The sequence below is a fragment of the Siphateles boraxobius genome, unplaced genomic scaffold, assembly GCF_051911475.1.
Source record: "Siphateles boraxobius isolate OS27281-9 unplaced genomic scaffold, OSU_SipBor_1 26, whole genome shotgun sequence".
In the NCBI taxonomy this organism is placed as follows: domain Eukaryota; kingdom Metazoa; phylum Chordata; class Actinopteri; order Cypriniformes; family Leuciscidae; genus Siphateles; species Siphateles boraxobius.
This window is the reverse complement of record NW_027508876.1, coordinates 22,256,667-22,271,662: the sequence shown is the minus strand read 5'-3', so window position 1 is coordinate 22,271,662 and position 14,996 is coordinate 22,256,667. Positions and strand designations below refer to the sequence as shown.

Genomic DNA, 14,996 nt, shown 5'->3' with positions numbered 1-14,996 from the left:
TTTTTCAGCACGACCTGGCACCTGCTCACAGTGCCAAAACCACTGGTAAATGGTTTACTGACCATGGTATTACTGTGCTAAATTGGCCTGCCAACTCTCCTGACCTGAACCCCATAGAGAATCTGTGGGATATTGAGAAGAGAAAGTTGAGAGACGCAAGACCCAACACTCTGGATGAGCTTAAGGCCGCTATCGAAGCATCCTGGGTCTCGATAACACCTCAGCAGTGCCACAGGCTGATTGCCTCCATGCCACGCCGTATTGAAGCAGTCATTTCTGCAAAAGGATTCCCGACCAAGTATTGACTATTGAGTGCATAACTGAACATAATTATTTGAAGGTTGACTTTTTTTTTTGTATTAAAAACACTTATTTTATTGGTCGGATGAAATATGCTAATTTTTTGAGACAGGAATTTGGGGTTTTCATGAGCTGTATGCCAAAATCATCAGTATTAAAACAATAAAAGACCTTAAATATTTCAGTTGGTGTGCAATGAATCTAAAATATATGAAAGTTTAATTTTTATCATTACATTATGGAAAATAAGGAACTTTATCACAGTATGCTAATTTTTTGAGAAGGACCTGTACTATTATAGAATTTATTAATGTTTTTAATTTGCTTAATATTATATTTTTTTAATTTTAATTTTAGTTGTTGTAAATTTGTCATCTTTATTAGTTCCAAAAAATTATTTCTAAATCACTTAAACAATTTTTGTTCAGTTTTATTTTTTTAAATGCCAAGGCAACATTTCTAATTTTCGTGTAGGTTTTTCTAATATTTATATTTTATTTTATGTCAGCTTTATTTCAGTTAATAAAAAAGGATTTGTAATAACACTGATCATGTGATTAATTAAATTGCATTTTTTTAAGCCTTAGTATTTTAGTTCTGTTCTGTCTTTCTATCTTTAGCCTTCACACCATCCATCCCTTCCACCCATTCAATTGAAGTAGAGGAATGCTTGTGTTGAGCTCTCTCTCTCTCTCCCCTCCCCTCCACCAAAACCTCAAACCCAGCTCCTCAACTTTCACAGGAGGGAGAGAGGAGGAGGTCTGCAGCTGAATACCTGCGCGAGACCCTTTCCAAACACGCAGAACAATCTGAATGGATTTTGTTGTGCTCTGTACACGTCGCCCCGTGAAAAGGTTATTTTAAGCTGCCGTGCGTATACACTCATGTCCTGGTGCAATGACCCACCCACATCGCTGTGTACACAAACCCTTCCCCCGTCCCCTCTGCTGAAGAAACTCCTGTGGAGCCCCTTCAATACAAGCACAAACAGGGTCTTATTCAAACACGGCAACCGCTAGCTGGAGAGATACTGACCCCAGTATTGACTGATGGGGGAGAAACCGAGGAGAAACTGTAAAATTCATCAGTGTGAGTTAGTGCGCCGGAGGCTGTCACGCAACGGTTCCTGCAGGGTCTGGAGGAGAGGCGATGTCTAAAACAGCTGGTGGCCCTGGATGAGGGTACGCGCTATGAGTTGCTTCTCTAGGCTTTATATTCTGACAATAAACAGTCAGTTTGGTGGATGGAGGGGTTTCATTCACCCGCGTCCCTTGAGAGCCATAACAGAGAGGGTTTGTGTGCCGGTGGCCGTTTCTTCCCGCGGCGCATCAGTTGGACCTGATGGCTCTATTTCTACCGTGTTGACTGCAGTGAAGCCATAATCAATGCCTTAAACTGTTTGTTTAACCCAATACCACAGTACCAAATATAAGCCTGTGGAGTTCAGTGGGATAGTGGGTCAAAAATGATGTTAAGTCAATTTTATTGCAACAGTATAAACAATCAAGCAGTTGAAATGTGCTATATAGTTAGTATATATCACTTTATGGAAGCATGCTGTATGTACTGTAAATGGATAAAGTTGGATGTTGTATTTAGTAGGGCTCCAGACTAACTTTTTTCACCTCCGTCCTGGAACCGTCCTGAAAAACGATTTGAACCGTCCTAAAGTGAATGTCAACCGTCCCAAAATAAACGTTGATGTTTCTGTACTTTGTTATTGTCATCTATAGTTGTTATTCACATAATAAAAACACCATTAAAATGTTTGTGATATATATTATTATATTTATTAAGCTCCATTCAAAGTAGTTATCTGTAAATGGGTAAAAAAACAGATTTAATAAAAAATAACAGGAGTTAAATACTTTTTTGTATGCACGCAGAACAAATCTCTTTTTTTTCTTTTTTTAACATATTCGAAAATTAAGATAAAAACACATACAGCTCAAAATGTTTTTGAGTTGGTTGGAATTAAAAATAACAAATAAATACTGGTGACTACATATCACAAAAATATCATCATTCTTTATTCTTTCAAGCAGCAGACATATTTATTTGTATGAATTAAATATAATGAATCATTATTAAACCTATTAACGAGCAGTGAATGCTTTTCTCTTTTTCTTTTGTTGCTTGATCAATATTAAGGACACAGACCGCATTAGGTTTATTAGCCACTGTCACTTTAAGACATCGGATCATGTCCAATGACATGCGGATCCAATCGCACTGATGCACAAGCACATCCGATACACTCAAAACTGTTTAAGACATAACCAACATAGTTTACGTGAATACTCTCCAAAACGGAAATTTCAACATAATGTTGTGTGTATTTGTCCATTCAGACACGAAAGAGAGCTCAATTCAGTACTCTCGCGCTGTATAGGTGTCTATGTGCATGGCTGCATGCTTCGGGTCGGCTGTGTGCGCACAGAAAACCATACAAAATAAAGCTCTTTTTTTTGAGAATCTATTTTTTTTTCTTTTTTAGAGAATTAGGCTATATATCTGCTCTACTCATTCTCCCAGACGTTTACATTTTTTAACGTTTTATGAGACATGCAGCGCATGTCAACCCTTGTGTGCCGCTGGGTAGATCAGCACGTTACAGTAAATGTGCGCATCTACCACAAACGCAGGACATCAGTTCTGACTGGATCACTTCCCAAATCGTCACTATCTTACATTTTTTTAGTTTTTATTCGTTGACGAAAATGTCAATGGATTTTCGTCATGTTTTTTGTCATTCAAAGCTAGTTTTTATTTAGTTTTCGTGTCGTTTTTGTCTGTGAAAATAAGCCACGTGATAGATGTACCGCGAAACAAGTCTCCGGGTGAGTAGCCAGCCAGTGATAGTATCTATAGTAAGTTAACAGCTTGAGAAGACGCTCTCCGTTGCAGTCAGCGCTTGGTCGGTTAATTTTGCCATTTTCTAAGTAAGTTACCCTAATAGGCTAGTAATAAATGAACACACATACAAAAATGTCTTTCGTCCTGTAGGTGTCCTGGAGAATATTTCTGTTCGTCCTAAACACATTTTATATCGTCCCCAGGACGATAGGACGCCGTTAGTCTCGAGCCCTGGTATATAGATTTAAATATGTCTCTAGATGGTAATATAGTTCTCATTTTGCAACAATAAAAACAAGCAAGAAATTGAAATTAGCTATACGGTATATACCGGTGATTGTACTGCATGTATGCTGATAAAATTAGATATACTATGCGATAATATAGTGTGGCGAGCAGGATGCGGCCGAGGGCCGTGAGAGAGCGGCACGAGGCCGGTGGCGTGATTACTGATGAGCGACACCTGCGCGGCGCACCGGTCTCGTATCTCTCACGGAGCAGCGGAAGCATAAAAGGGTTATATGTGAAAGTAGTCATCCGTTTTTTATTTGTTTTATTTTTGATATTAAAGTTTGTTGAATGTTTGCCGGATCCCGCCGCCTCCTTCCCATAACATCTATCCTCGTTACATATAGTTTACAATTTGCATCAATATAAACAATAATGGAGCCGAGATTTTCTATGTAGTATTTATTGCTTTATGTGAGTTCACTTTATGTATGCGGATAAAGGTGGATGAACTATATAGCTAACTTTAAATATACCACTGGACGATAATATATTTATAATATTTTGGTTACATAAACAATCATGCGGTTTAGATTTGCTTTATAGTATATTTTGCTTGATTAGAAAACAATGAAGCATAGCTCACTTATATCACGATTCACTTCCATAATTCCTTCTCCTAAGCATATGCGTATCTTATTACCAAAGCATTCCTGTTTTTTCTTCTGTTTTCTCGTTGCCCCTGGAATTTTCTTTGCTCAGCCTTGCATTACGTGGTGGAATGAGGGGGCGGAGTCAGCATTGTGTTACTGTTTGATAGACAGATTTCTTCTCTTTTTCTTTCTGGCTTAGGTCCTGCTGAAGTTCCCATGATGTCACCGAACGGTTCCATTCCACCAATCCACGTTCCTCCTGGCTACGTCTCCCAGGTAACCGGCAGGAATGGGTTAGGGCCATGCATCGGGGTGGCGAAACCTCTGTCGCACAATGAGAATGTGAATTCTGCCCTCACAGGCGAATATCTCTTTCTTGGAAACATGCTTATAAATTGTGTGTTCAGTATATGACAACCAAAGAAACAACAGACGGAGACGCACAAAATTCCAAGTTATTCATCGTTACTGAACGGTGTCAGGCGAGAGTTTGCTAAAGGTCAGCAGCGGTGACATTTCAGTAGAAAGGTCAAAAAAGTATTGCGGAGAGGGCAGGAAAAAGTGTTTGAGTTGTGGGTGTAATAAATCAGTGCGGGGGCTTTAATGGCACAAAGGTCACTTGTGTACATATGATTCATTAGCGCGTTCCACCCGAATGTGAAGGGCAGGACCAGCCCATGTTTGGTGGGCTGCCCGTTTCTTTTTCTCTTTCAACTTTCCAACAAGATGGAAGCTTTTTAGCATGAGTGCATCGTGAAGTGATAACAATGCTCATTATCTGTGTAATTGATGATCTTTTGCCACAAAAAGTAATGAGATGTAGTTTTGTTGCACAAGCATGTGGCCTCATAAAAGAATAAATAAAAATAAAATCTTGTTAGCTTTATCACTTTTCTTTACCACTACACAAAATCCATATGAACTTATGTAAAGTCAACATACATTATCGTTAAAAAATTTGGGGTCAGTAATTTTTTTTAAAAATAATTTCAAAAGAAGTCTCTTATGCTCACCAATGCTGCATTTATTTGATAAAAAATACAGTAAAAACGAGAATATTATTTATTTTAAAATGTAATCTATTCCTGTGATGCAATGCTGATTTTTCAGCATCAATACTCCAGTCTTCAGTGTCACATGATCCTTCAGAAATCATTCTAATATGCTGATTTGCTGCTCAAGGAACATTTATTATTATTATCAATGTTGAAAACATTTGTGCTGCTTAAACTTTTCTTGGAAACCTTGATACATTTTTCAGGATTCTTTTATGAATAGAAAGTACAAAAGAACAGCATTTATTTGAAATAGAAGTCACTTTTGTTCAATTTAATGCATCCTTGCTGAATAAAAGTATTAATTTCTTTCAAAAATATCTTACTGGCCCCTTTGTGAACTTTTGATTGGTATTGTACATAAATTACAGTACACACATTAATCATCTTGTTATTATTGGTACTACTGGTACTGTTTATGTGTTGATTACCTGGTTTAAGGTGGGAAAGCTAATTGGATTTGGCCATAATTTTTAGTTATGAATTTTGACTACAGTTTGTATGCATTTTGTGTACTGTTGATGAAGAATAGCTAGGGGCCACCAGAAAACACTCATAACTTCATCTTCAGTCATTTAATCACTTAAACGTACATTGTATCAATTTACAAACTAGAAACTTCAGAGGGGGAAGTTTTAACATTAAAACGTATGTATTTTACTCTTTGAATCTATAACATATTGATTTCCCAGAAGGCCCTGCCGATCTTAACAGTTCTTTCCTCCAGTATATGCATAACTCAGCACTTTGGTTTGGTTTCTGCTGTCATCACTGACCTCACTTTCTAACCCTGGGTGACCAATCTGACTTCAGGATCACCCAGGGTTAGAAGTGTCTGACAGTGGAATGATTTCTCCCATGTGAACTGTACCAGCAGATTTGAGATTCCTGTAAGCGTCTTTCATGCATGCATTCCTCCATTGGAATGTGTTTGATAGCCTTTCCATTAGAAGGCCTTGTTTACTTTTGCATTCCTGCCCTTCATTTAAAGTGGCACTGTACGTCTGTGGTTGCAACTGTTGGCACATTATATCCAGAGACAGGCTGTATTATGTTTTGGGTTGGGCTACTAATGGCTGACATCAGAGAGCCTGTGATGTTGGGAATTGTTTGGCTTTGACGTCTGTGCATGTTTGTATTTTCAGGTTCTGGAGGACAACACGGGTGTGCGGAGGGTTGTGGTGACACCTCATTCTGAATGTTTCCCCCCTAGTTACTCTCCGGCTATGTCCCCAAGCCACCACATTCACCCTCCATACCTGACGCACCCACACTTTATTCCAGCCTCACATACGTCATACTACCCTCCAGTCAGCCCCGGTGATGTGTCCCAACACCAGTTCTATCAGCATCGACTGCCCCCCATCTACCCGGAAGGTAAAGCTTCATTGTCCATTACAGACTAAACGTTTCCTGGTCTATTCAGTTATTTAAACGCATACTTCAGTGAGGATGGGCAACCATGTCTTTATACTGAATCATAACACTGTCCTAACCTGGCTTAACATGAAAGCAAAGTACCACACAAAACTATAAAACACAGCCAATCCAAAGATACATTATGAATGAAAAGTTTAAACATGCTTGATGTTTCTCTCGTTGTAAATGAATATAAATTTTCTAAAAATAAAAAACTTAAATTATAAATATATTTATATTTTATATACAATATTGTAATATATAAATATATGCATTTCTTTACTAAACTAAAATGTCAATTTAATAAACTAAAATGTAAGAGTGTTTTAGTTTAGGTTTTGTGTGTATACAATCCTGCACAAAATTACATATATAATAAAAAAAAAATTATTCATTTTATATATAAGCATGTTCAATTTTCTACACAATTTTATTTCAAAAAATCAATCTAGAATGTAATATTGATTTATTTAGTGTTGTTGTGGTCATGGGTATGCAACGCTGCACGAAAATAAATTGTATATTGAATATAAAATATATTAATATTATATATACACACTGTATACTGCATATACTATGTATGTATGCATGTATGCATGTAATGTATATACCTGTATATATAATATTATTAATGTATAAGATTTATTTTACTTTTTTGCAATATATATATAAAATGCTGCACAAATTTAGTTTTGTGGACTAATATAAATTTTGCGCTGAATATGAAATGTTTATTATATATAATTATATATATATTTAAAATGTATGAATGTACTATGCTAAAATGTAAATAGCAAAATTAAGCTAAAATATAAGATCACATTTTTGTACTCATGTATACAACACTTAAATTTGTTTTGTAGACTAGAATATAAATTGTATATTCAATATATAACATATTAATAATATATATATATATATATATATATATATATATATATATATATATATATATATATATTTTTTTATATATATTTATTTTATATAAATACATGTTGATTTGTTTAACATTTTCACTTTTACTTTGTGTCATTTGCTTTGTACTTTCTGTAGTGTAATTATGATCTTTTACTTATCTCAGAGATCATCCCGCTGTATAACGTCTCCACTTTCATGGGTCATGAGGAGTACTGTAAACCTCCACCCAAGAAGCTCAAACAACCAGTGGAGCGTACAGGTCTAAGTCAGGTATCATCCAGCTCGCTTTCCAGCAGCTACAAAAACAGCACGGCCTGCACCACCACAGCGAACGGCCATGGAAAGAGCCACAGCAGCTCTGGAGGAGGAGGAAGCCCTGGCAACAAGAGGCCAGACCGAAGAGCCAGAGGAAGCCCCAAACACACAGACACCGAGCCACAAGGTGGGCAAAGTAAATATCTAAATCTAGAGACATCTTTCTGATTTTGTTCTCATGTCTCTGTAGTATTTTCATGTGTGGAAACAGCTGAGAGCAAAAACAGGATATTTCCAGTGTCAGCTGGACTGAAATAACAGCAGTCAGAGCTGCTGACTCTTCAAGATGAGCCAACAATCTTGTCCACATCTGTTACAGCCTAATTTCTATGAAGCATTATGGGTTTACCTCCAAACCTTACTTAATCAGTGTCAGCACTTACTCTGTGGTGTGACACACATACACATTGGATAAACAGTATATAGTACAGAAATCAAGTAGGAATATGGAAGAGTGCCCTCTACTGGTGAAATGCAGTCAGTCATTTGAATGGCATAGGCTGTTTGGAATAATTTATGCTACCGTTCAAAAGTTTGGGGTCAGTAGGATTTTTTTTCTGTTCTGATCATCAAAGTTGCATTAAGTTGACCAAAAGTGACAATAATGACATTTATAATATCACAAAAGAAAAAAATCTTTTGTATATATCTATATTTTATATTTGAAATACATGCTGTTCTTTTGATCTTTCTGTGCAAAGAATCCTGAAAAAAATGTATCCAGGTTTTCACAACAATAATTAACCAGCACAACTGGTTTCAACATTGATAATAGTAAGACATTTTACTTGAGCACCAAATCAGCATATTAGAATGATTTCGACATATATTTTCTATATATACTGATGATAACCTTCTACATTTTCTAAAATATTCAATACAGAACCAGAGCATACTGCAAATATTGTATCCCACAAAGCATTGTGATCAACTTAACCTTCCGCTTCAGTGTCAGAATGAGTATACATATATATATATATATATATATATATATATATATATTATATATAAATATTTTTATTTATATATATATACACACACACATATATATATATATATATATATATATATATATAGATCCCCAACCTTAGTATACAATATTCATTTGAAGTATGTAGTATACAGTAAGCATGTATTTCATTGAGAATTCCATATAGCTGAGGATTCCAATCAGAGCTGTTCTGGGATCAGATGGTAGATGAATGTGAATGTGTAGATGAATGTCCATATTCTCCATATCATCATTTCCTTTTCTTTCATCATTCCTTTTGAAAACAGCTCACTCTGTCTCACTGTTTTCCTCTTATCTTACCCTGGTCTTTGTTCTTGCAAACCTTTGGTTCCCATGCCTCTGTGTCTGTCTGTGTGTGTTAAAGAGAGAGAGAGAGAGAGAGAGAGAGAGAGGGAGGGTGTGTGAGTGTGTGTGTCTGTAGTCTGTCTGTGGCAAAACCACAGCGCATAATGAGATGGAGATCTTTTCCTGTCTGAAGTGATAGCACAAGGCTGGACCGTGTTAAAATGCACAGGCAAAGGGCACTGCAAATTAAAACGAGAGGGGAAGATGAGCAGTTCCTGTGAAGAGTGTCTGAGAAGAGGCTGAAATCTCGGTGAAATGTGTAACGTCAGAAGTTTAGACTTGGTCTTCATTCCCAGCGGTGTTCAGGACTTTGAAGCGGTAGCTTTTTAACAAACTACTCATAGTTTTAAACTAATACACATAAACTATGTACAGTCAAGCTATCATTGTTATTATTTTACTTTAAACTTTTAAAGTATCTTACTGAAATGAATCAGTGCAGGAAAATTAATTAAAAAATTAAAATTAAAAAGTGCATTCAAATAAACCATTTAGAAAAATGATACACACATCTTTGGTAGACATGTGCAGTACTCTATTACAAAAAATGTAGTTTGTAGCATCACTGTATTTACTCTCAAAAATGTTTTCCGACACTGTCGTGACTGAGATTTATTTGAATCTTTGACCTATTTTGATTCATTTTTAATCCATACATGGAGTGGAATCTCTCATTTTCTCATCTTGTTGGGGGGGGGGGGGGGGGAGACCATAGAGGTCAGTGTTGGGTCATGTCACCATGACTTCATTGCAGTGATGACTCATTGCAGGAGCCCCTTGGGCCCCTTATGATTCAGACCTACGATCCTCACTCGCCCAACAGCCACTTTCCTACCCGGCGCAGGCCCGCTCCGACAGCTCCATCCATCAGGACGTCTCTAATGCCCCAGATCTGTGTCTCTGTCTGCTGATACTGAATTTATGTTCTTTTTGTTTCTTTCTCTTTCCAAACAAGCATGAAGATGTTACAGGCACACACAAACTCTGATTTATGACTGATAGGAGACGGCTGGCTACATTTAATCTCTTTTCTGTGCAGATCATGATGTGGACACGAGACGAGTTCAGGCTGTGCCATCAGGAATGGACAAGCCCCAGGTGGGTGATTCAAAACATGTTGTCTCACAAATCTCTCGTGCAGCAAATCAAAAAGCTTTAATGTCATAATTTCACGCTTTTGCCCGTGATTGTTTTATTTGTCCTGCAGGATTATCGCTCCACTCTAAATATGTTATTGCTTGCCAAGTGCTTCGTATTAGAAATATGTACATAATCCTAAGTATCATGATTTACATTTACGCATTTAGCAGATGCTTTTATCCAAAGGGAGTTACAAAAGAGGAACAAAACAATTTGTCAAAGACAAAGCAAAATTCATAAGTTCTAGTTCCTTTCTTAGCAGTTAAGAATATGGTTTTTGTGTGGTGGACGATAAAATTGGTTTATAAAAACTTGACTTAAGTAATAACCTGGGATCAGAATGTCAAAAGTTGGGCTCTGTTGACTTGGCAACCACCTAGTAACCATCCAGAACACCCTTGCTACCTGCACAACAACATAACACTTGAAATGTAAGGATTGAAATTGTCTAGAGGTGGTCAGAATGAAGCACTTCCATTTACGTTCACGAGGGGGCAGCAGGAGTTAATGAATTACTTAATGGTTCACTTCTCTGCTACCTCATTTCATAATCTTCATCACTTTCTGTCAGTAGAAACACATTAAATGTGTATTCACGGTTCGAAATGTGACGGTAACATACATGGGCCCAACGTATTTAAAATGTATGAATGTCACAAGTTATAGCACAAGCACAATAAGGTTTTGTAAGGTTTTAAATGATGAAACACTAAATATACTGTTCAAAATAAAGATTAAAAAGCATTTGGACTTGTTTTCAAATGTTAGTGAAACCTATTGATAGATGTAAGGAACTACACCTGTTTGATCTTGAGGCAAACTGACTTCCTAAATCCACCTTGGGAGCAGGTATTTAAAAAAGCTGTTGCAAAAATGGCTCAGAGTCCTGAAAACCCTAATTCTGTGAAAATGTATTAGTTCAAGGTCAATTTGACCCCTGCAAAACACACTGTAGAAAAAACAAAGCAACCTGAAGTAAACAACCGACAGCAATGTGCCTCTACAGTGAGTACGCCAGAGAATGTTAGCATGTGAAGAAAATAATTCAAAGTATCAACATGATTCTATATCTTTTATTTGAGATTATTTATACTTATTTATACCTATCCAAATTGTTGAAATTTAGGAATAAGATCATGAGGGGGTTTGAACTAAAACCGCGATCTTTTAAAGATTAATCCTGCATGTATACATGCTTGCATACATACTTTTATTTTATTTTATTATATATTATTATATAATGATTTTTTTTTAATATCTTTAAGATAATTTTTGGAGCCACTAAACATGTACCGAGCCACTAAACATGTACCTGCCTTTGTTGTGCTGCTTTAATACTAAATCACTTAATTTGAATGCAAAAGGGAAAGTAGTCTGGTTTGCCATGGCTTAAGCCTCTTCAGACGCAGATGTTTTTGTTTTGTGAATAGAGTCTCTCCGCTCTGAGCAACTGTGAAGGACGTCAGCTGTACGGTGTTCTGACTGATGCTCTGAAGATGAGCCTGCAGGAGCCTTGGCACCCAAATTAACTACTATTTACAGCTGCCTCGATTTATTGTTATACCTGACATCATAAATAATTTGAAATTAGAATTCAAAGGGCCAGCCAGCATTTTATCTTGGACTTCAAGTCTGAAACATATTTTTTAGAAAAGAACCTGGAAGATTTATTGTCAGACTCTTTAACTCTTAAGTAAACATTAAAAAAAGTATTTGCATATTTTGCAATTATTTTTTATCCAGATATGTTACAATGCAACAAAACTAAAGTTCAAGTGGTTGTTTTATAATGAAACTTGAATGTGTCTTTATTTTGGCTTCTCAGGTGTTTAATGTACAGTCCCACTCCGCACTTGTGTCGTGGACTTCTGTTTTCTTATCGGGATCATCTGGACGGGTCCCTTCCTGTAGTTACGAGCTCCAGCTCAAGGACAAGGGCCGTGACGGGAAATATAAGGTTGTGTACAGGTAAGGCCTTTTTAACATCATGTGTACTGCACTTCACTCTTGACAATTTTTTTTATTGATTTATTAGACCTGCACGATTAATCTTTAAAAGATCGCGGTTTTAGTTCAAACCCCGTCATGATCTTATTCCTAAATTTCAACAATTTGGATAGGTCTATCAAACCTGTGCATAGTTAGAAAGTCATAGGTATTAAACAGCTTCACAACCACACAGTATCATTGCATTCAAAGACGCTGATTCATCCAGTAATGAAACAAGGCTTTATGTGTGAGTCATTGAATCATTCATTCAAACCTATTTTAAAAACAACTTACATTTAATTAAATTACATTTATTTAAATAGACTGCAGCTATTAACATTGTCAGAACCTCTAGTAAATGGCATGCTATTTCGTTTAGTTTTCTATTCAGAATGGTGGGAGAATCATAATTTTTGTGATTCTCAATATGATTTATGTTTTTTCTTTATGGTTATTAGTATAGTTGCATAACAATCTTGTTATCTTCCCTATGTGGTTAGGAAATTAACCTTATGTACATCTACAGCTTTCTTTTATTTTTGGTCCCCAAAGCAAATCATAAAGGCTATTATGAATTGATTTGAAAGCTGAAGGAGGTTTTACAGATGCTTCATCCATCTACTTTCACACACAGATTGTCACTCTTAGTCTATCTTTTTTTCAGTGGCGAGGAACTCCAGTACACCCTCACTGACCTCAGACCAGCCACGGACTATCACATCCGGTAAGAATAGTGGTTCATATTTGCATTTATTCATCTAGCACACACTTTTAACCGAGCGACTTACAAATGAGATGAAACGCTCCATTAACCGAGCACTTTGAATCTCACTCGAGTGCTGAAGAGAGATGACCTGATATCTGATTAACAAGACTAAATTAAATATAATGAATCTGAAAAAATGGATTTGTATTTAAATGTGAATTTCATGGATCTAAAGAGCGAAGTGGCACAGCGCGTTCTTGTAATTACAGTGGATGCAGGATTTAAATATATTTATGGTTATAGCCGTTTTCTGTGTATTAGTTGAACATGATGAATTATTCTTGTCCTCATTTGGAAGTTCAATTCAATTCAATTCAATTCAAATTTATTTGTATAGCGCTTTTCACAATACACATTGTCTCAAAGCAGCTTTACAGAAATTGCATTTCGGAAATGTACATAGAAAAATACAGTTAGTTAATCAAGTATTAATTTATGGCATAACATATCGCCGGCTTTGAGTCGTCTCTTCACAGGCGTCGAGTCGTCTCTTCACAGGCGTTGGGGCATCTGAAGTCTCCGTGAGAGGCTGGATACAAACTGGAGCTGACGAACGCTATTTACCTCGGGACTAGCGTCCCGAGATAACAGCAGAAAGGCAGATGGGAAATAATTAGCATAGCTGATGTTCATAATGTTAATGCATTCGAACCGATTCAGCAGTATCAAAGGTTAAGCATTAAGTGAATGCTTGGTTAAAGAGATGCGTCTTTAATCTAGTTTTAAACTGGGACAGCGAGTCTGAGGCTCGTACAATATCAGGAAGGCTATTCCAGAGTTTAGGAGCTAAATGCGAGAACGCCCTCCCTCCTTTAGTGGACTTAGATATCCTAGGAATGACCAGAAGCCTCGAATTTAGTGATCTTAAAGAGCGCGATGGATTGTATGGCGATAGAAGGTCTGTTAAATACACAGGAGCTAAACCATTTAGGGCTTTATAGGTCAGTAGGAATACTTTGTAATTGATACGTAACTTAATAGGTAACCAGTGTAGAGATGATAAAATAGGTGTTATATGATCATATTTTCTTGATCTAGTAAGAACTCTAGCAGCTGCATTTTGCACTAACTGTAGCTTGTTAATTGAGGATGTAGGACAGCCAGCTAATAAAGCATTACAGTAATCTAGTCTCGAGGTCATGAAAGCATGAACTAACTTTTCTGCATCAGAAACAGATAGCATGTTGCGTAGCTTAGCAATGTTTCTAAGGTGGAAAAAGGCTGTTCTTGTAATATATGAAATATGATTTTCGAAAGTCAAGTTGCGGTCTAGTATAACACCCAGGTCTTTTACTGTAGTGGATAAAGTAACAGGACATCCTTCTAAATTAAAGTTGTATTGTAAGGGATTTTGTGGGTAGTTTTTTGGACCAATAAGTAGTACCTCCGTTTTATCTGAATTTAATAGCAGGAAATTACACGTCATCCAGCATTTTATATCATTTAGACACTCTGTCAATTTAGATAAGTTAGTGTTTTCATCTGGTCGTGATGAGATATATAATTGAGTGTCATCAGCATAACAGTGGAAATTAATTCCATGTTTTCTTATAATATTACCAAGTGGCAGCATATATATTGAGAATAGCAGAGGGCCTAACACCGATCCTTGCGGCACTCCATAGTCTACTGACGTTATCTTTGATTTTTCCCCATTTAGACAGACAAAATGGTAACGGTCTGATAAGTAAGATCTAAACCAGCTTAATGCCTGTCCCTGAACACCAGTGTAGTTTTGTAGTCGATCCAGGAGTATTTTATGATCGATAGTGTCGAACGCAGCGCTTAGATCGAGTAGAACTAGTATTGAGATACAGCCTTGGTCAGAAGCTAAAAGTAAATCATTTGTAATTTTAACTAGCGCAGTTTCTGTGCTATGATGCGGTCTGAATCCCGACTGGAATTTTTCATAGATATCATTTTCTTGTAAGAAAGAGCACAATTGAGCGGACACAATTTTTTCTAGTATTTTAGACATAAATGGAAGATTTGAGATGGGT

The 14,996-nt window shown here is 36.6% G+C and overlaps 1 protein-coding gene across 2 annotated transcripts in view; it reads left to right on the top strand.

The window, feature by feature from the left end:
* Positions 1–14,996, top strand: part of fndc3bb (fibronectin type III domain containing 3Bb) — a 66,751-nt gene that overhangs the window by 28,281 nt on the left and 23,474 nt on the right. For both annotated transcript variants that reach the window (XM_077245005.1, XM_077245004.1), the window contains exons 4-9: positions 4,237–4,313; positions 6,238–6,469; positions 7,593–7,871; positions 10,141–10,199; positions 12,067–12,209; positions 12,895–12,954. In XM_077245005.1, coding sequence (XP_077101120.1) covers positions 4,237–4,313; positions 6,238–6,469; positions 7,593–7,871; positions 10,141–10,199; positions 12,067–12,209; positions 12,895–12,954 — 850 coding nt within the window. The remainder of the gene's footprint in view (positions 1–4,236; positions 4,314–6,237; positions 6,470–7,592; positions 7,872–10,140; positions 10,200–12,066; positions 12,210–12,894; positions 12,955–14,996) is intronic.